This window comes from Lolium rigidum, chromosome 3, assembly GCF_022539505.1.
Source record: "Lolium rigidum isolate FL_2022 chromosome 3, APGP_CSIRO_Lrig_0.1, whole genome shotgun sequence".
Classification (NCBI taxonomy): Eukaryota; Viridiplantae; Streptophyta; class Magnoliopsida; order Poales; family Poaceae; genus Lolium; species Lolium rigidum.
This window is the reverse complement of record NC_061510.1, coordinates 293,133,878-293,156,673: the sequence shown is the minus strand read 5'-3', so window position 1 is coordinate 293,156,673 and position 22,796 is coordinate 293,133,878. Positions and strand designations below refer to the sequence as shown.

General features: G+C 43.0%; 1 protein-coding gene across 1 annotated transcript; it reads left to right on the top strand.

Annotated features, from left to right (window-relative positions):
* Positions 1 to 16,835: 16,835 nt before the first annotated feature.
* On the top strand, positions 16,836 to 20,213 carry LOC124703565 (GDP-L-galactose phosphorylase 2-like). Its single transcript, XM_047235776.1, has 6 exons — positions 16,836 to 17,076; positions 17,399 to 17,502; positions 18,468 to 18,773; positions 18,857 to 19,042; positions 19,180 to 19,440; positions 19,699 to 20,213. Exons 1-6 carry the CDS (start codon positions 16,965 to 16,967, stop codon positions 20,029 to 20,031), a joined length of 1,302 nt encoding a protein of 433 aa, XP_047091732.1. The 5' UTR covers positions 16,836 to 16,964; the 3' UTR covers positions 20,032 to 20,213.
* Positions 20,214 to 22,796: the final 2,583 nt, after the last annotated feature.

The following is a 22,796-nucleotide window of genomic DNA, read 5'->3' as shown; positions in this document are numbered from 1 at the left end:
AAGTGAGCAGCGGCCACACGAACCTGTGACCCTGGTCATCTGCGGACAGTTCACAAGAAAACTAGCAGCGACAGGGCATGGGATGAGAAAGGGATGTGACGATCAAAACCATGAAACAAGGCAGGGCCATTGCAGCCGCACAGGGGTGCCTGCGAAGAGAAAGCTGGAGAAACTGCCACGTCTGCTGCTTTGTCATCTCTCGTTATACTTGGACGAACGCTCTTCTGCGTACTGTACTGCTGTAGCCTGTAGGGTTGCATTGCAAGGTGGTGCTTCTGAACGCACATTTTGGTGGCTTTCTACGGATTATTGATCCTAGAGATTCCCAAAAGGCGCTTTGATATCTATACCTAATAATAAAGGGGCTAACGTTTCCGTGGTTTGGTTCGTGTTTCTGCCAAAAAGTTTCGTCAACGCTTTTTTTGGACGGTTTTGCCCTCCCACCGCGGTACATAATACGCACCATGCCATTCCATACCGTTTCGTTTTGTTTTTTTCTCACATCTCGATCAATCCGTCCGCAGGGGCAAGCAACCGACTGCAGGGCGACGGGCCATACCGGCATCAAGCAATGGGCCACGAGCCAATTCCGCGCTTGGAGGGGTCGAGTTAATTCCATTGCAGTCAATTGATTGATGAATCGGGTTGAATAGTCCCATACCGCTCCCTTATTATGAATACTACCGGTTTATATACATCTAATTCAGCTGGAATGTCAGCGAGGTGAATCAACAATAAGGAGCACCATTGATTGGTCCCTGGTAGAAATATAAATCGACCTTCAGAGAAAGTACCGGATGAAAGAGGGGGGAGCTTGGCCACGAGCCGGCGGCGGTCGATGATGGCGCCTGGGTTGCCGAAAAATAGCGGGCGAGAGCAGTACTGAAAGGAAACAAAGAGAGGGAGGAAGCAGATGCGGCGGCACATCAGCCGGAGAGGGGCAAAGGAAGGGTGGTTGGTCCCTCGATTGAAGGGAGGCGGCTACAGCGGAGCCGCGGCGGAGTGGCGCGCTCGTGAGGTGAGGAGCGATGGGAACGAGAAGGGGAAGCTCCGGACACAGCCCGCCCAGGCCAGCGCCGGTGGTGCTTTCGTACGGGGAGAGGATGGTGGCGTGGATGCGTGGCCGGGGCCGGAGCATGCGTCAGGCGGCGCCATCGCGCGATGCAGAAGGAGGACGGTCGAGCACGGGCGCCATCGCCAAGAAAAAGGGGAATTGGGGCTTGAATTTGATCGCTTAGCATGGAGCGCAGCGGTGAGCGCGATACACAGCCGACGGATGGAGCGCATGGCCAGGAGGTAATTATCGCTGTGTCTAGGATTGAGAATTGATACATGTCGGCCCGTCGTCAGCGACGCCTGCATATGCCGTACTAGACTACTTATAGCAGTGTAGCACGACAAAGAAAAGCACATTAGCCCTTTCGGTTCTTCATTGCTGAAACAGATCATGAGTAGAAGCGAAGAAATTAAAAAAATGGTGATTTAATAATTTTCCATATCTGTAAGGTTGTAACCCGAATAGACCTAACTACTATTCTACTCGCTATAAAATTACAAATGTACACAAACTGAGTATCCGTAATTCATTTTATTTATTGTTGATTTTTTAAACATATTATTATACTATTTTCAGTGTATAATATCAAAGTAGTGCATATGTCAAAAATAGATATTACGTAAAGATATGGTTTAATTCCGCGGATCACAAGTTGACAAAAGTTATGTCGGGACTTTCAGCATAGGTATTGTCGGGGCTTAAATTATAAGATCTAAAAAATCTACGGCAGCACACCGGAATTCAGTTAGGCGGGTCAATCAATTTTAAGCTAATATTTGTGTAGTGACAAGGTAATTCTAAAAGCTAATTTTTAAGCTCATGATTCATTGTTTTTTAATCATGTTTGTCACGAATAGGAGAAAATTTGACCAATTTCGTTGATGATGGCACAAGGTATATGAGAATTGTCATCATATATTTTTTTACCATGTAGTGGTTGAGGTTTTTTTTATCACCCGATGCAACGCACGGGCACTTTTGCTAGTTCTCATACAGGACGAATATACCTTCTGACAGAGATAGAAGGAGGCACCACGAGTCCTTAACTTGGGTTTGCTTTGAAAAGGAACATTTTATTCGAAAACCACTTTTGAACTTGGGAGCATATATATGCTCCTGGTACCCGAGAAAATATTTCAAAATATAAAAAAGAAAAGAAATCTGAAATTTTTTTTGGCGCGCATATGTCAAACATTATATGTATGCACGCCAAGTTTCACAGAAAATTGATATTTTTGTGTGTCATGTGTGAAAAAGATAAAGAAATGTCTTGTGAAAAGTTTTTTTAAGCACCAAATTTTGTTTTTTTTGCACACGACAGAAATAATATCGGTTTTCCGCAAAGTGACTTTATGAGCACATATAATATCGAGATCTGCTTGTCAGTTTTTTGTTTAGATTTTTTAATATTTTAAACTATGTTTAAAAGTCATTTTAAAAACCAGGGGCACACCCGCCTCGTCCCTTTTCATTGCTTCGGTCAGAAAATTTGTGTTATTTATGGGTCTGATAAATGGAGCACACCCGCTCATATAATTCTTAGTCGACCAATCAATATCAGTCGACGCTATGTATGATTGATACAACGCTGAAGTTGATTTAACATTTGTTTGAACTCTAGAACAAACTTGTAGGATGCCATTGCACCATATGCTTGCCTTTGGAAAATTTCTTAAAATCCCCAACCTCTTGTAGGAATATGGCAGGACTTGTAAATATGAAGCAAATTTTAATTCAACCTAAAAACATTAAAAAATCAGAAAAATTAAAAACTTACTGGTCATTATATGCGAGTCGTTAGGAATATAGAAAATTAAAGTTGGACCACGGCGATCTCAAGAAAAAACCTTTCACATGTATTGCTATCTACATTCTTCATTAGATACAAAATATAGTTACAGCAATATAAATGCTTTTGTAGATATCTATGAAAATATTTGTAAGGCCCAACCATTTTCACCTGATGAACAAAGGCCCCTGCTAGCGCTCGGGTGACCGAGAATTAAACTAGCGCTCGGTCACCACCGCCCTACATGTGTTCTCCTTCTCTAGCTAGTGCTCCCGCAATCACCGTCGGCCTCCCGCATGCGGTTGGCATGCTACCGCACACCTCGCCACTCCTCTACACAAGCTCCTCCTCCCACGGTCCTGTGCTGCACCCGACCATCCCTCGAAGTTCGGCACCACCCGACATCTTCTCTGGCGTCGGCACACCCCATCCTCTTCTTAAGTTTTTTGCTCACTGACGGCTAGTTCCATTCCTCGTCGTAGTCTCTCCTGCAGCAAACCACGTCGTTATATATGCAAGGGGTCCGGTTCGGCCCGCTGACCCGTTGGATCGGACCTTAAATTTTTTACCAATCGGGCCAAGGGCGGCCCGCAAAAGCTAAGGTCCAACTTGGACCTGATCCGTTCGTACCTAGGGTAGAACCGCATCACCTTTCCTCTCAACAGAGGGCAAACGGCCGCCGCCGCTGGAGAACGCAAGCTGCCGTCACCAACTCGTCTTGGGCACGCTGTTCCCCGACAGCATCCTCCTCCTTTACCCTTTCGTCTCCAAGCTATCCCCTCCACCGGAGCAAGTGAATCCGCCGGCCGCCGGAGCTGCTTGAAGCTAGGGAGCGGCCCAAGCTTGCGAAGCACGCCGTCCCCCGCCACCCTTTCCCAGTACCAGCTTTTCCCCGTGCCGGCCTTGATGGCGTGTAACTCACACGTTCGTTGGGAACCCCAAGAGGAAGGTATGATGCGCACAGCAGCAAGTTTTCCCTCAGAAAGAAACCAAGGTTTATCGAACCAGGAGGAGCCAAGAAGCACGTTGAAGGTTGATGGCGGCGGGATGTAGTGCGGCGCAACACCGGAGATTCCGGCGCCAACGTGGAACCTGCACAACACAACCAAAGTACTTTGCCCCAACGAAACAGTGAGGTTGTCAATCTCACCGGCTTGCTGTAACAAAGGATTAGATGTATAGTGTGGATGATGATTGTTTGCAGAGAACAGTAAAGAACAAGTATTGCAGATTGTATTCAGTATAAAAGAATGGACCGGGGTCCACAGTTCACTAGAGGTGTCTCTCCCATAAGATAGCATGTTGGGTGAACAAATTACAGTCGGGCAATTGACAAATAGAGAGGGCATAACAATGCACATACATGACATGATGAATATTGTGAGATTTAATTGGGCATTACGACAAAGTACATAGACCGCTATCCAGACATGCATCTATGCCTAAAAAGTCCACCTTCAGGTTATCATCCGAACCCCTTCCAGTATTAAGTTGCAAAACAACGGACAATTGCATTAAGTATGGTGCGTAATGTAATCAATAACTACATCCTCGGACATAGCATCAATGTTTTATCCCTAGTGGCAACAAGCACATCCACAACCTTAGAACTTTCTCACATCGTCCCGCATTTAATGGAGGCATGAACCCACTATCGAGCATAAATACTCCCTCTTGGAGTTAAGAGAAAAACTTGGCCGGAGCCTCTACTAATAACGGAGAGCATGCAAGATCATAAACAACACATAAGTAATAGATTGATAATCAACATAACATAGTATTCTCTATCCATCGGATCCCGACAAACACAACATATAGAATTACGGATAGATGATCTTGATCATGTTAGGCAGCTCACAAGATCCGACAATGAAGCACATGAGGAGAAGACAACCATCTAGCTACCGCTATGGACCCATAGTCCAGGGGTGAACTACTCACTCATCACTCCGAGGCGACCATGGCGGTGAAGAGTCCTCCGGGAGATGAATCCCCTCTCCGGCAGGATGCCGGAGGTGATCTCCAGAATCCCCCGAGATGGGATTGGCGGCGGCGGCGTCTCTGGAAGGTTTTCCGTATCGTGGCTCTCGGTATCGGGGGTTTCGCGACGAAGGCTATTTGTAGGCGGAAGGGCGGGTAAGGGGGCGACGCGAGGGGCCCACACCACGGGCCGGCGCGGCCGGGGCCCGGGCCGCGCCGCCCGGTGTGTCGCCACCTCGTGGCCCCACTTCGACTCTCCTTCGGACTTCTGGAAGCTTCGTGGAAAAATAGGCCCCTGGGCGTTGATTTCGTCCAATTCCGAGAATATTTCTTTACTAGGATTTCTGAAACAAAAAACAGCAGAAAACAGCAACTGGCTCTTCGACATCTCGTTAATAGGTTAGTGCCGGAAAATGCATAAATACGACATATAATGTGTATAAAACATGTAGATATCATCAATAATGTGGCATGGAACATAAGAAATTATCGATACGTCGGAGACGTATCGCATCCCCAAGCTTAGTTCTCGCTCGTCCCGAGCAGGTAAACGATAACAAAGATAATTTCTGGAGTGACATGCCATCATAACCTTGATCATACTATTGTAAACATATGTAATGAATGCAGCGATCAAAACAATGGTAATGACATGAGTAAACAAATGAATCATAAAGCAAAGACTTTTCATGAATAGCACTTAAAGACAAACATCAATAAGTCTTGCATAAGAGTTAACTCATAAAGCAATAAATCAAAGTAAAGGTATTGAAGCAACACAAAGGAAGATTAAGTTTCAGCGGTTGCTTTCAACTTATAACATTTATATCTCATGGATAATTGTCAATACAGAGTAATATAACAAGTGCAATATGCAAGTATGTAGGAATCAATGCACAGTTCACACAAGTGTTTGCTTCTTGAGGTGGAGAGAGATAGGTGAACTGACTCAACATAAAAGTAAAAGAAAGGTCCTTCAAAGAGGAAAAGCATCGATTGCTATATTTGTGCTAGAGCTTTTATTTTGAAAACAAGAAACAATTTTGTCAACGGTAGTAATAAAGCACATGTATTATGTAAATTATATCTTACAAGTTGCAAGCCTCATGCATAGTATACTAATAGTGCCCGCACCTTGTCCTAATTAGCTTGGACTACCGGATCATCGCAATACACATGTTTTAACCAAGTGTCACAAAGGGGTACCTCCATGCCGCCTGTACAAAGGTCTAAGGAGAAAGCTCGCATTTTGGATTTCTCGCTTTTGATTATTCTCAACTTAGACATCCATACCGGGACAACATGGACAACAGATAATGGACTCCTCTTTAATGCATAAGCATGTAGCAACAATTAGTATTCTCATATGAGATTGAGGATATGTGTCCAAAACTGAAACTTCCACCATGATTCATGGCTTTAGTTAGCGGCCCAATGTTCTTCTCTAACAATATGCATGCTCCAACCATTAAGGTGGTAGATCTCTCTTACTTCAGACAAGACGGACATGCATAGCAACTCACATGATATTCAACAAAGAGTAGTTGATGGTGTCCCCAGGAACATGGTTATCGCACAACAAGCAACTTAATAAGAGATAAAGTGCATAAGTGCATATTCAATACCACAATAGTTTTTAAGCTATTTGTCCCATGAGCTATATATTGTAAAGGTGAAGGATAGAAATTTTAAAGGTAGCACTCAAGCAATTTACTTTGGAATGGCGGAGAAATACCATGTAGTAGGTAGGTATGGTGGACACAAATGGCATAGTGGTTGGCTCAAGGATTTTGGATGCATGAGAAGTATTCCCTCTCGATACGAGTTTAGGCTAGCAAGGTTATTTGAAACAAACACAAGGATGAACCGGTGCAGCAAAACTCACATAAAAGACATATTGTAAACATTATAAGACTCTACACCGTCTTCCTTGTTGTTCAAACTCAATACTAGATATTATCTAGACTTTTAGAGAGACCAAATATGCAAACCAAATTTTAGCAAGCTCTATGTGTTTCTTCATTAATAGGTGCAAAGTATATGATGCAAGAGCTTAAACATGAGCACAACAATTGCCAAGTATCAAATTATTCAAGACATTTTAGAATTACTACATGTAGCATTTCCCGATTCCAACTATATAATAATTTAACGAAGAAGATTCAACCTTCGCCATGAATACTATGAGTAAAGCCTAAGGACATACTTGTCCATATGCAACAGCGGAGCGTGTATCTCTCCCACACAATGAATGCTAGGATCCATTTATTCAAACAAAAACAAAAACAAAAACAAACCGACGCTCCAAGCAAAGCACATAAGATGTGACGGAATAAAAATATAGTTTCAGGGAGGAACCCGATAATGTTGTCGATGAAGAAGGGGATGCCTTGGGCATCCCCAAGCTTAGACGCTTGAGTCTTCTTAAAATATGCAGGGGTGAACCACCGGGGCATCCCCAAGCTTAGAGCTTTCACTCTCCTTGATCATATTGCATCATTCTCCTCTCTTGATCCTTGAAAACTTCCTCCACACCAAACTCGAAACAACTCATTAGAGGGTTAGTGTACAATAAAAATTAACATGTTCAGAGGTGACACAATCATTCTTAACACTTCTGGACATTGCATAAAGCTACTGGACATTAATGGATCAAAGAAATTCATCCAACATAGCAAAAGAGGCAATGCGAAATAAAAGGCAGAATCTGTCAAAACAGAACAGTCCGTAAAGATGGATTTTATTGAGGCACCAGACTTGCTCAAATGAAAATTCCCAAATTGAATGAAAGTTGCGTACATATCCGAGGATCACGCACGTAAATTGTCTTAATTTTCTGAGCTACCTACAGGGAGGCAGGTCGAAATTCGTGACAGCAAAGAAATCTGTAACTGCGCAGTAATCCAAATCTAGTATTCACTTTACTATCAAAGACTTTACTTGGCACAACAAAACACAAAACTAATATAAGGAGAGGTTGCTACAGTAGTAAACAACTTCCAAAACTCAAATATAAAACAAAAATACTGTAGTAAAAACATGGGTTGTCTCCCATAAGCGCTTTTCTTTAACGCCTTTCAGCTAGGCGCAGAAAGTGTATATCAAGTATTATCAAGAGATGAGGCATCGGCATTACCTTGGGTTTTACCCTTACCTTTCTTGTTCTTTTTCTTACTCTTTGGTTTAGGGAATATATGTCTACCCCCAGGTGTAGAGGTGAATTTTAGGGTACCTTCTCCCATATCTATGACTGCTCCCAATAGTTTCAAGCAGGATCTTCCGAGTGTGATTTGTCCCGTTCCTCGCACATTCAATAACAAGATAATCAATGGATATTGTTCTCCCAAGAATGGTTGTATGCACACCCGCAGCTATTCCTTTAGGAATTATAACAGAGTTATCAATAAGAGTTATTCCTTCTCCCCCTTCAACGTAATTCCCAAAGTTTCAAAGATTTATGAATACTCTTAGGCATTAGGCAAAATTCAGTCATAATATCACAATCAACATGAAGAGTTTGGTCACCTATAACAATTTTAATAGTAGGATCCCATAATGAAGGTTCAGAGTTCAATAAAACTTGATCAAGACGGTTACGAACATATCCATAATTTTCATTCAAGCGAGATGCACTTGTCTCAAGAGTGTTTAATCTATTATAAATGCTAATAAGGGCTGAATCAAAGTTATTAGCTGAATCATGTGATGCAACCAACTTCTTTATGGCATTAAAAGCTTGATCCCCATTGCAATGAAGGAAATCTCCTCCCACTAGAGCATCCAAGGCATATCTATAGCGAATCATAAGACCAAAATAAAAATTACTAAGAAGCAAACTTAGAGTCATTTGAGGTTCAGCTTTACGATAAGAAGTAAAAATTCTGGACCAAGCATCTTTAAAACTCTCCTCATCCCCTTGTTTAAAAGTGAAGACTAATTCCTCAGGCGAAGAAGTAACAAGTGCAGAACTAGACATGGTAACAATAGTAAAATGCAAGTAACTAATTTTTGTGTGTTTTTGATATAGAGTGCAAGACAGTAAATAAAGTAAAGCTAGCAACTAATTTTTGTGTGTTTTGATATAATGCAGCAAACAAAGTAGTAAATAAAATAAAGCAAGACAAAAACAAAGTAAAGAGATTGGATTGTGGAGACTCCTCTTGCAGCGTGTCTTGATCTCCCCGGCAACGGCGCCAGAAAATATGCTGGCGTGTAGTTGACGTGGGAGTTAGAAATCTTTGTGGTGTAGCTTGATACGTCTCCGACGTATCGATAATTTCTTATGTTCCATGCCATATTATTGATGATACCTACATGTTTTATGCACACTTTATGTCATATTCGTGCATTTTCTGGAACTAACCTATTAACAAGATGCCGAAGAGCCGCTTCGTCGTTTCTGCTGTTTTTGGTTTCAGAAATCCTAGTAACGAAATATTCTCGGAATTGGACGAAATCAACGCCCAAGGTCCTATTTTGCCACGAAGCTTCCAGAAGACCGAAAGGGATACGAAGTGGGGCGACGAGGCGCCGCCACCATAGGGCCGCGCGGCCAGAGGGGGGCCCGCGCCGCCCTATGGTGTGGGCCCCTCGTCAGCCCTCCGACTCTACCCTTCCGCCTACTTATAGCCTCCGTCGCGAAACCCCCGATACGAAGAACCACGATACGGAAAACCTTCCAGAGACGCCGCCGCCGCCAATCCCATCTCGGGGGATTCTGGAGATCTCCTCCGGCACCCTGCCGGAGAGGGGATTCATCTCCCGAAGGACTCTTCACCGCCATGGTCGCCTCCGGAGTGATGAGTGAGTAGTTCACCCCTGGACTATGGGTGGTCCATAGCAGTAGCTAGATGGTTGTCTTTTCCTCATTGTGCTTCATTGTTGGATCTTGTGAGCTGCCTAACATGATCAAGATCATCTATCTGTAATGCTATATGTTGTGTTTGTCGGGATCCGATGGATAGAGAATACCATGTTATGTTAATTATCAAGTTATTACCTATGTGTTGTTTATGATCTTGCATGCTCTCCGTTATTAGTAGAGGCTCGGCCAAGTTTTTGCTCTTAACTCCAAGAGGGAGTATTTATGCTCGATAGTGGGTTCATGCCCGCATTGATACCGGGACGATGACGATGAAAGTTCTAAGGTTGTGTTGTGCTCGTTGCCACTAGGGATAAAACATTGATGCTATGTCTAAGGATGTAGTTGTCGATTACATTACGCACCATACTTAATGCAATTGTCTCGTTGCTTTGCAACTTAATACCGGAAGGGGTTCGGATGATAACCTCGAAGGTGGACTTTTTAGGCATAGATGCGATTGGATGGCGGTCTATGTACTTTGTCGTAATGCCCAATTAAATCTCACTATACTTATCATGACATGTATGTGCATTGTTATGCCCTCTCTATTTGTCAATTGCCCGACCGTAATTTGTTCACCCAACATGCTTTTATCTTATGGGAGAGACACCTCTAGTGAACTGTGGACCCCGGTCCTATTCTTTTATACTCGAAATACAAATCTGTCGCAATACTTGTTCTTTACTCGTTTTCTTGCAAACAATCATCTTCCACACAATACGGTTAATCCTTTGTTACAGCAAGCCGGTGAGATTGACAACCTCACCGTTTCGTTGGGGCAAAGTACTTTGGTTGTGTTGTGCAGGTTCCACGTTGGCGCCGGAATCTCCGGTGTTGCGCCGCACTACATCCCGCCGCCATCAACCTTCAACGTGCTTCTTGGCTCCTCCTGGTTCGATAAACCTTGGTTTCTTTCCGAGGGAAAACTTGCTGCCGTGCGCATCATACCTTCCTCTTGGGGTTCCCAACGAACGTGTGAGTTACACGCCATCAAGCTCTTTTTCCGGCGCCGTTGTCGGGAGATCAAGAAACGCTGCAAGGGGAGTCTCCACTTCCCAATCTCTTTACTTTGTTTTTGTCTTGCTTTATTTTATTTACTACTTTGTTTGCTGCATTATATCAAAACACAAAAAAATTAGTTGCTAGCTTTACTTTATTTACTGTCTTGCACTCTATATCAAAAACACAAAAAAATTAGTTACCTGCATTTGCTTTACTTATTTCAACATGTTTCCTCTTAATTTTACTGTAAAAGATATACCTGTGGGACAAGGGTCTATAATTGGAAGAGATAATATAGAAGAATTTTTCACCCATGTTAGTATGCATGAAGATCTTAAAGATATACCACTTGCAAAAGCTGTCCCTACTTATGAAGATGCCTCTCGTTTGTTTGGTACGCATGATGGAAGCTAGATTTATTAGTCTCAACCCCATGATACAACACATGTTTCTTACACTTTCCGATATGGAGCGGGGAGAGAAGAGAGATTTTGTTCTAAAAGTCTTAGTGCGAGAATTTGAAGATATAGCTATAGAAGCTAGAAAAGTTTTTATTAAGCATAAGAGGCTTGGCTTTTATACCGACTTTAAAAGAACACTTGAAAAAATGGATATGTATAGAATAAAATACACTAATAATGCTAATGATGGTGGGGAGATCAAAGCACCAATACCATGTAAACTCCTAGCTATGAATGATGCACTAGAAAATAACTATGCTTGGCTTGTTCCTGAAAATTTGTTCGATGAGAGTAGCAAGCCCAAGACTAATGAAAAGGGAGACGCTGAAACTTATGTATCCAATATACTATGCATGGTTGAGAAAACTCCAAACCCCGCTGTAGATGCACCACCCTTTGATAATACTTGATTTACACTTTCTGCGCCTAGCTGAAAGGCGTTAAAGAAAAGCTCTTATGGGAGACAACCCATGTTTTTACTACAGTATTTTTGTTTTATATTTGAGTCTTGGAAGTTGTTTACTACTGTAGCAACCTCTCCTTATCTTAGTTTTATGTTTTGTTGTGCCAAGTAAAGTCTTTGATAGTAAAGTAAATACTAGATTTGGATTACTCGCGCAGTAAACAAATTTCTTTGCTGTCACGAATCTGGGTCTAATTCTCTGTAGGTAACTCAGAAAATTAAGCCAATTTACGTGAGTGATCCTCAGATATGTACGCAAGTTTCATTCAATTTGGGCATTTTCATTTGAGAAAGTCTGGTGCCCTAATAAAATCCATCTTTACGGACTGTTCTGTTTTGACAGATTCTGCCTTTTATTTCGCATTGCCTCTTTTGCTATGTTGGATGAATTTCTTTGATCCATTAATGTCCAGTGGCTTTATGCAATGTCCAGAAGTGATAAGAATGATTGTGTCACCTCTGAACATGTTAATTTTTATTGTGCACTAACCCTCTAATGAGTTGTTTCGAGTTTGGTGTGGAGGAAGTTTTCAAGGATCAAGAGAGGAGTATGATGCAATATGATCAAGGAGAGTGAAAGCTCTAAGCTTGGGGATGCCCCGGTGGTTCACCCCTGCATATTCTAAGAAGACTCAAGCGTATAAGCTTGGGGATGCCCAAGGCATCCCCTTCTTCATCGACAACATTATCGAGTTCCTCCCCCGAAACTATATTTTTATTCCGTCACATCTTATGCACTTTGCTTGGAGCGTCGGTTTGTTTTTGTTTTTGTTTTGTTTGAATAAAATGGATCCTAGCATTCACTTTGTGGGAGAGAGACACGCTCCGTTGTAGCATATGGACAAGTATGTCCTTAGGCTCTACTCATAGTATTCATGGCGAAGTTTTCTTCTTCGTTAAATTGTTATATGGTTGGAATTGGAAAATGCTACATGTAGTAACTCTAAAATGTCTTGGATAATTTGATACTTGGCAATTGTTGTGCTCATGATTAAGCTCTTGCATCATATACTTTGCACCCATTAATGAAGAAACACTTAGAGCTTGCTAATTTGGTTTGCATATTTGGTTTCTCTAGAGTCTAGATAATATCTAGTATTGAGTTTTGAACAACAAGGGAGACGGTGTAGAGTCTTATAATGTTTACAATATGTCTTTTATGTGAGTTTTGCTGCACCGTTCATCCTTGTGTTTGTTTCAAATAACCTTGCTAGCCCAAATCTTGTATCGAGAGGGAATACTTCTCATGCATCCAAAATACTTGAGCCAACCACTATGCCATTTGTGTCCACCATGCCTACCTACTACATGGTATTTATCCGCCATTCCAAAGTAAATTGCTTGAGTGCTACCTTTAAAATTCCATCATTCATCTTTGCAATATATAGCTCATGGGACAAATAGCTTAAAAACTATTGTGGTATTGAATATGTACTTATGCACTTTATCTCTTATTAAGTTGCTTGTTGTGCGATAACCATGCTTCGGGAACGCCATCAACTATTCTTTGTTGAATATCATGTGAGTTGCTATGCATGTCCGTCTTGTCCGAAGTAAGAGAGATCTACCACCTTAATGGTTGGAGCATGCATATTGTTAGAGAAGAACATTGGGCCGCTAACTAAAGCCATGATTCATGGTGGAAGTTTCAGTTTTGGACATATATCCTCAATCTCATATGAGAATAATAATTGTTGCCACATGCTTATGCATTTAAGAGGAGTCCATTATCTCGTTGTCCATGTTGTCCCGGTATGGATATCTAAGTTGAGAATAATCAAAAGCGAGAAATCCAAAATGCGAGCTTTCTCCTTAGACCTTTGTACAGAGCGGCATGGAGGTACCCCATTGTGACACTTGGTTAAAACATGTGTATTGCGATGATCCGGTAGTCCAAGCTAATTAGGACAAGGTGCGGGCACTATTAGTATACTATGCATGAGACTTGCAACTTGTAAGATATAATTTACATAACTCATATGCTTTATTACTACCGTTGACAAAATTGTTTCATGTTTTCAAAATAAAAGCTCTAGCACAAATATAGCAATCAATGCTTTCCTCTTTGAAGGACCATTCTTTTTACTTTTATGTTGAGTCAGCTTCACCTATCTCTCTCCACCTCAAGAAGCAAACACTTGTGTGAACTCGTGCATTGATTCCTACATACTTGCATATTGCACTTGTTATATTACTCTATGTTGACAATTATCCATGAGATATACATGTTACAAGTTGAAAGCAACCGCTGAAACTTAATCTTCCTTTGTGTTGCTTCAATACCTTTACTTTGATTTATTGCTTTATGAGTTAACTCTTATGCAAGACTTATTGATGCTTGTCTTGAAGTACTATTCATGAAAAGTCTTTGCTTTATGATTCACTTGTTTACTCATGTTATTACCATTGTTTTGATCGCTGCATTCATTACATATGTTTACAAATAGTATGATCAAGGTTATGATGGCATGTCACTTCAGAAATTATCTTTGTTATCGTTTTACCTGCTCGGGACGAGCAGAACTAAGCTTGGGGATGCCGATACGTCTCCGACGTATCGATAATTTCTTATGTTCCATGCCATATTATTGATGATACCTACATGTTTTATGCACACTTTATGTCATATTCGTGCATTTTCTGGAACTAACCTATTAACAAGATGCCGAAGAGCCGCTTGCTATTTTCTCGCTGTTTTTGGTTTCAGTAAATCCTAGTAACGAAATATTCTTGGAATTGGACGAAATCAACGCCTGTGGTCCTATTTTGCCACGAAGCTTCCGAAGACCGAAAGGGATACGAAGTGGGGCGACGAGGCGCCGCCACCATAGGGCCGCGCGGCCGGAGGGGGCCCACGCCGCCCTATGGTGTGGGCCCCTCGTCAGCCCTCCGACTCGCCCTTCCGCCTACTTATAGCCTCCGTCGCGAAACCCCCGATACGAAGAACCACGATACGGAAAACCTTCCGCAGACGCCGCCGCCGCCAATCCCATCTCGGGGGATTCGGAGCTCTCCTCCGGCACCCCGCCGGAGAGGGGATTCATCTCCCGGAGGACTCTTCACCGCCATGGTCGCCTCCGGAGTGATGAGTGAGTAGTTCCCCCCTGGACTATGGGTCCATAGCAGTAGCTAGATGGTTGTCTTCTCCTCATTGTGCTTCATTGTTGGATCTTGTGAGCTGCCTAACATGATCAAGATCATCTATCTGTAATGCTATATGTTGTGTTTGTCGAGATCCGATGGATAGAGAATACCATGTTATGTTAATTATCAAGTTATTACCTATCTGTTGTTTATGATCTTGCATGCTCTCCATTATTAGTAGAGGCTCTGGCCAAGTTTTTGCTCTTAACTCCAAGAGGGAGTATTTATGCTCGATAGTGGGTTCATGCCTGCATTGATACCGGGACAGAGTGACGGAAAGTTCTAAGGTTGTGTTGTGTCGTTGCCACTAGGGATAAAACATTGATGCTATGTCTAAGGATGTAGTTGTCGATTACATTACGCACCATACTTAATGCAATTGTCCGTTGCTTTGCAACTTAATACCGGAAGGGGTTCGGATGATAACCTCGAAGGTGGACTTTTTAGGCATAGATGCAGTTGGATGGCGGTCTATGTACTTTGTCGTAATGCCCAATTAAATCTCACTATACTTATCATGACATGTATGTGCATTGTTATGCCCTCTCTATTTGTCAATTGCCCGACTGTAATTTGTTCACCCAATATGCTTTTATCTTATGGGAGAGACACCTCTAGTGAACTGTGGACCCCGGTCCTATTCTTTTATACTGAAATACAAATCTGTCGCAATACTTGTTCTTTACTCGTTTTCTTGCAAACAATCATCTTCCACACAATACGGTTAATCCTTTGTTACAGACAAGCCGGTGAGATTGACAACCTCACCGTTTCGTTGGGGCAAAGTACTTTGGTTGTGTTGTGCGGGTTCCACGTTGGCGCCGGAATCTCCGGTGTTGCGCCGCACTACATCCCGCCGCCATCAACCTTCAACGTGCTTCTTGGCTCCTCCTGGTTCGATAAACCTTGGTTTCTTTCTGAGGGAAAACTTGCTGCTGTGCGCATCATACCTTCCTCTTGGGGTTCCCAACGAACGTGTGAGTTACACGCCATCATTCCCGCCTCTCTTCATGTCGCCCCCAACCCATCGCTGGAGCAGAGCAAGCTGCCTTACGCCGCAACGCGCCGCCGCGCACACGTAGGTCTCGCCGGCAGGCCGGAAGGTAGAGAGGATAGAGCCGAACCTGGTGCTAATTAAGGATAGGGCCGAACCTAGGATTATCCCTTACCCTAGGAAAGGAGGTGCGGGGCGAACCTGGACCTGCAATTTCTCTCCTCGGTTCCAAGGTCCAGCAACAGGTCTGAACCGACCGGATCGTTTGCATCTTGACACGTCGTCACCTCACCACGAGGACTCCACCTTCTCCCTCTTCATCCCGTCCTCTATTCAATTGTCGACCCGCACACTGAGCTTTTTCTCGGTCACTCAAGAAGTAGCAAAAGAGACGAACAAATTAACAAAATACTACTATGTATCATCCCACCCCAGCCACCGAGCTATGCCTCGGTTCCTCACGAGTATAAAAGTACATATATACGCATTTTAATTATATATACATCTAGTATGTACAAAAAATTGAGCAAATTATTTTAAGAGAATATCGGAGTTTCTTTTGAGATCCGGGACCATATGTTCATGTCCGAGTCAGCTGCGGCGCTCGGTGTTGTGGCGGAGGTCGAGCGGTGGACGGCCCAAGCAGCAAAACCAGCCGCGCGATGGCGGGCGGCGAAAGCAGCGCCACACACCCGCGGCGTCCACCGCACAACACAAACCCTTTCCCTTCCCGCTCCTCTATTTAAGGCCGCCCCCACCCTCGCCTCCGCTGCCACGCCGACGCAGCCCAGCCACAAACCAACCCGCCGCCGTCCCCTCACGTCCGCCGTCGTCCAGGAAGGAAGGCGGGCAGCCGGGCAGGGAAGTTCCCCCCTTCCCTCCCCCTCCCTTGGCCGGAGCCCTCCGTAATCTTCCCGGACGCTCGGCCCCTCCCCCGCGCGCCATCCGGGTTGTTGTCCCTCCGGGCAGGCATCACGGCTGCCGCGGCAGAGCCCGGGCGCGGCGCCCCCGCTGCGCAGGTGGAGCCGCACGGCGGACGCGGCGCACTCCCCTCCGCCGGGGGCAGCCCCTCCGACCTCCTCTTCCTCGCCGGCGGCGGTCGCCTCCTCCTCCTCGCCTGATCGCGCCCTAGCTAGCGGCAACCCGCGCTAGGAGTAGGTCGTCGCTAACGATATTCCCTACACACGCTAGAAAGTTTTGGAGGAGATCGATGGAGGTGAAGCTCACGATTAAGAGGGTGCCCACGGTGCTCTCCAACTACCAGGAGGAAGGAGGAGCCGGGGGCTGCGGCAGGAACTGCCTCGGGGACTGCTGCTTGCCTGGTGCGTATTGCGCCCTATCCGGCCTAGGGAAATTTTCATAGTATCTAGTTTTGCAACTGAATTAGTCCAATTCCAAGTTCAGTTTGGTTCCTCTGCTGCAATTTCTTCGTTTTCTTCTAGTACAGTTATACCGCAAGTTAGTACTGGTTACATGAATGAGAACATGAGCTTCTTCAGCTACAATAAGATATAATTTGGCATGCGATATTTTTTTATTAGACAACTCAAACAAAGTTCTGAAACATTTAATTTCTGCTGACAGAAAGTTGCAGGTTTAAGCACCTTTGGTTAATTAAGCATTTTATATGTTTATCACTTGCAGCTTCCAAGCTTCCCTTATACGCTTTTAAGGCCAACCCAAAGAAGCCTGCTCAGGAGGATGGGCTCCCTACTGACTTCTTCCTCAATTCTCTGCTCCTCGCCCAGGTAAGGAAAATACTGGCAAAGTTTGCATACTCAATTTCACTGATGAAAGAATTCAGATACTTGATAGTTCTTCTGCTAAAAGAAGTACTATCAGCATTTCGGTAGCTTTTGGTTTCCTGTGAAGGTCAGAGAAGTTTGTTGTTATAACTCATGGCTTGCGGCTTTATTGTTAGGACTGTATTATCGTACATGATTTTCATAAATATGCTTAGATTTTCTTTGGTAGTTGAAATACTTAGTTTGGTAGCTATCTTGCTTTGCTTTTTAATTAGATTCAGGTGATCAATTAAATAGCTGAATCTGGTGTATTTGAATATGACATACATCCTGTTTAAGTGAAACCTTATACCGTTGTTGTAGACATAATACAAGCTTGTAATGATTAATTTTCTTTATCAGAAATTTGTGCCATTATTGTTTGAGGAATATAATGAGTTGGTTCATTTCCAACTCATCCCTCTTAAGCATTAGGTTAGTAGGAAACATGAGAAATGTTCTACCCACCAAAACTACGAGATGAGTCAATGATGAACCTACCAATCCTAGAATGAGGTAGTTCCTGAAACCAAAAACACAATCGCATTTCTACTTGGGGTTCAGGGCAAATAGAGAATAAACCAAAATTTACTGAGATGAACTTGTGACTTTTTTCTATGATAGTGCACTCTCTTTATCTTTGCGAGAGCTTCTATTCTAGCATGATTGCTTCTAATTATTCGTTCTTAGCACTAGGAGTTGGTTATTACAAAAAAAAAAAAGTTTTAGGGTCGACTTTAGAATACAATGCTTTTGTTTGCTCTGTTGCTCAAAAGATAACAATTATTGACTTGGAGAAAATACTAGAAAATTTGTCTTAAAAAGAGTCATTGAAACATCTCATATTGAGTATCTTGTTATTTTAGGTTTTCTGTTATATAGTTCTTGTTTCTTTATTAAACTTTGTGTTTTGACTTTGTTTTCATTAGTGGGAGGACAGGGTGGCCCGAGGCCTATTCCGATATGATGTCACAGCCTGTGAGACCAAGGTGATTCCTGGCGAGCTTGGGTTTGTTGCACAGCTCAATGAAGGCCGCCACCTCAAGAAGCGCCCGACCGAGTTCCGTGTTGACTGTGTGCTCCAGCCTTTCGATTCTGCCAAGTTCAACTTCACCAAGGTTGGCCAGGAGGAGGTTTTGTTCCGCTTTGAGAATGGTGGTGGCGACGACAGCTATTTCCTTGCAAATGCCCCAAGCACTGAGAGTGACCATGTTCCCAACGTAGTTGCAATCAATGTACATATCTCTCAACCAGAATTTACTTATATTCCAGATTATGTATCTCTATTGCTAACACTAGTACTTTTAATGGGTTGCAGGTGAGCCCTATCGAGTATGGTCATGTGCTTCTCATTCCTCGGGTGCTTGACCGTCTGCCTCAGCGAATTGATCATGAAAGCTTTGTGCTTGCACTGCACATGGCAGCTGAGGCTGCAAGCCCGTACTTTAGACTTGGTTACAACAGCTTGGGTGCCTTTGCCACTATCAATCACCTCCACTTCCAGGTACTTCATCATGCCAGAAAATAATGTGTTTTGTTCTGAATTTCTAATCAAAGACTTGATCCTTTCATAGCTTCTATGCTATAAACATAAGTTAATAGTTGTGGTGATAACGCAAAGATCTTTCTTTTTCTCTACAGGCATACTATTTATCGGTGCCTTTTCCTGTTGAGAAGGCGCCTACCAAGAAGATCCCCCTTGCTAAGTCTGTGCTGAAGAGTGGAGTGAAGGTGTCAAAACTGAGGAATTTCCCAGTGAGAGGGCTGGTGTTTGAGAGAGGCAACACACTGAAGGATTTGGCTGATGTGGTTACAAACGCTTGCATTTGGCTCCAGGACAACAATGTTCCTTTCAATGTCCTCATCTCTGATTCTGGTAGAAGGATCTTCCTCTTCCCTCAGGTAATTTCTGCAGCAAAGTCACACACTTCTTTCAGCCATAATTTATCTAGCAAGAAATGAATTATCAAGGTAGATTTTCTGGAAACATGATAATAGTTTCTGTAGTTTAATTTATTGTAAATTATCACATACTTAGTCCTCTCCATGAAATTCCACCACTGGCATATTAACTGAGTAATGGTATTGGATGTTTCACCCAAATGTATGGTATGTTCCCTCCCTGATTATGTTTCTTAATCTTTTGTGTTGCAAATGCAGTGCTATGCTGAGAAGCAAGCCCTCGGTGAAGTGAGCCAGGATCTGTTGGACACTCAGGTGAACCCTGCGGTATGGGAGATCAGCGGGCACATTGTTCTGAAACGGAGGACGGACTTTGAGGAGGCATCAGAAGTTTCGGCCTGGAGGCTTCTTGCTGAGGTGTCCCTGTCGGAGGAGCGATTTGAGGAGGTGAAGGACTGCATCTTTCAGGCCACTGGCCTCACTGAATCTGGTGAAGAGGAGGAAACCACTGAGGAGTCTCCTTGCGCATCTTCATCATCTGTCCCCCTAGCCTCTTCACACATACCGGAAGGCTGCCTCGTCCGTCAGTGAGAACGCGGGACGCTAGGTCGCTTGGTTCAAACTAGCTGTGGCTGCTGGTGATAGCAGTGATTGTACCGTGGCTGCTCTTGCTTGCTACTTTTGCCTCTGATGTATTATTTTTTGGCTAGCTGCTGGTGTTCATACTGTGCCAATTATTATTAAGCACAGGTATGTGGGTTGGCTTGTTTCTACATTAAGCGCATCGAGATGTTCATGGCCAGTCCCTTGTTTTCACTCTGAACTGCCAGCTTTGCTATTTCTGTCAAGTTTATCGTTTGCACCTGGCCACTGCAGACAAAAATCACCGGTGAGATGAAACATATAACTGGTAGGGATTGAAGCATTTTAGGAGGTGTTAAATCAATTTTCAAATTCGATTACACAACTTCAGACAAATACATAGCAAGTAGAGACAAGTAGTTCAGACAAAAGGATATACTCCTCAGTGGTTTCATCCTCTCTCTTTTTTTAAAGTGTCAATGAAATGAGGCGGTGTTTCTACTGCAACAAGTATTATTAGCATAAGGGTTGCCCAGCTCCGGTGAGAGAGGATCTGGGACGACGGCGTGTCTTTGCTTGCTCTAGTGCTCGTACTCTTTGTTAAGTGATCTAAAGACTTATTTATAATTTTTAAATCTCTTTGTACTAATCGGTGGACTTCTTCTAAAAAAATGATATAAAGTTCTTCTAACTGCAAAATCTCTGTCAGAAAATCAAGGAAGAAAGCAACAGCCTAATGATTGGGAGGATTTGTGCTAAGAACTAATTGTTTGGCCCCACGACACATCTCTCGTCATGTGCAAGAGAAACTGGACTCCCTCGAACGGGAAATAAAGAATACTAGTACACTGCCAGTGCTTCGTTACAGAATCACAATAATAACAATAGAAAACTAATTTAAGTATGATTTTTAAAAAATATTACCAGAATTTCTTAGAAATGCACATGCTATATTAAAAATATTTGAGATTCAGTGATATTTTCCTACCATGAAAAATATTTAAATAAACATGTTTTAGATTTTATATACTGATTCATAAAATGGAACGAACATGATTTGTCGTCCTTATTGTTGACGCTGCGTTACCACCAATTCCTTACTGTTCACTCCTCCTAGAATTGTCATGGTTACAAATGTGTATATTAGTTAGTTGTGTTTATGTGTTCTTCTTAGACTAATCCAGATCGTTGTAATCCATGACGGATCTAGTTGCTCAGATATTTTTAGGACAATGAACCGTGATCTGCTTGGAAAACTGATCAGATTATTATAGCAATTCAGTAATCTAGTTTCTTGAAGGTAAAAAAAAAGCTAGCTGTTTCTTGCTTCTCCTAACTGTATTACCTGTAGTATACCATGTAATGTGATAAGTAGACGTGGGATGCTTTACATGTAAGAATAGATTAGCACAAGAACTTGACATACTAACCGCTGTAAACATCTTTTTAACAGACTGCAAACATCATGAATAGCGTTAATTCAGCTCACCCATGAATAGGACCATTTCTTAATTAGATCATCATAATCTATGAACTTTATTACTGTAGTCCAAACCTGGTCACTCCAGTGACCATTTATCTCATCCATTTGATCATTAGAACCTCTTCTAAAATTTTAGTAAAAACTTATCATGGCTATGTGTCATTTTGGGGCATTTAGCCAAAACCCTACCTAGAGGTACCTAAGAAATTCCCCAATCCATAAACCATATATCTACACCTAAATAAAATTTTGAATTGGTTTTTTTTGAAAGTTCCGTTGGCCTACCCGCACCACATGGCCTCCGGCGGCTTCCTAACGGCCCGTGTGGCCCAGCCTGGCAGCCCGCGCAAGCAACACGGCCATCCGCATCGGATTCGCCCGGTCGACCCGTTCAGAAAATCATCATGTTCCCAGTTTTTCCTAGAATCAATATGAGAATTAATGAAACTTTGAACGGCTATATTTTCCAAACTGTAGTTCGGAATCAGGTGATTCAAAAGTCCCAGATGCATTACTAGTTGGATTATAAACTTGAAAACTCGTTGTGCAGTTTTATTTATTAAGAATCGTTGTATAGTATTTATCAGAAAGTTCAATTTGTTCGGATATTAGATCCAAGAAGCTCCAAATACAAGTCCACCTTCATTTGGCATAGAACATATAATTGGGGCTAGAGTGATGTCAGCACCGAACTGGAGCACCCAAGCTATGGACAATCTAGATATAAATTTCTATGAAATGACCTTGGCATTTGTATCCGACTTTGAATATAAGCTTGGCTCCTCTGCGGGTCTTGTCGGCTTTGGTACATGGCCCATTTACTCTCCCGAATATAGCTCAAGGATTAATGCGCAGTGATCTCCATCGATTGCCCTAGCATGACACCAAGAATATGACGACTCTAGATTGTTGCCCTGACATTTCATCTATCTGTCGTGTATTCTCTATTTTGTGGCCTCCTCCTTGCGACTCCACAATATCAAGGGTATATATAGTTAATTTTAGGTGAAGACGAAGTTGTGGGCATCAAGAAACGAGACAAAAGGGGTCATATGACGACTGTTTGCCCCCATGGCACGACCTAGGGTGTTGTCCATGTCGTGGGCCCCACCAGCAGGCATGTTGACCTTCTCGGGCACTTCGTCTCATCCTATGGTATTTCCCCAAAAAATTATGTGGCAAAATGTTTGGGTCCATTTGACATATGGAAGATCTGCGTATCGCCAAAATACGTAGAATAAGGTTTTTATGTGATGCATCATTAGAAACAAATAAAAGAGAACTTTCTCGA

Bases quoted from the DNA above. Each gene is read 5' to 3' on its own strand.
- LOC124703565 (XM_047235776.1), top strand. From the start codon at position 16,965: ATGGAGGTGAAGCTCACGATTAAGAGGGTGCCCACGGTGCTCTCCAAC. The intron at 19,043-19,179 runs GTACTTCATCAT...TTTTCTCTACAG, and splicing joins TCAATCACCTCCACTTCCAG to GCATACTATTTATCGGTGCC. The intron at 19,441-19,698 runs GTAATTTCTGCA...TTGCAAATGCAG, and splicing joins GGATCTTCCTCTTCCCTCAG to TGCTATGCTGAGAAGCAAGC.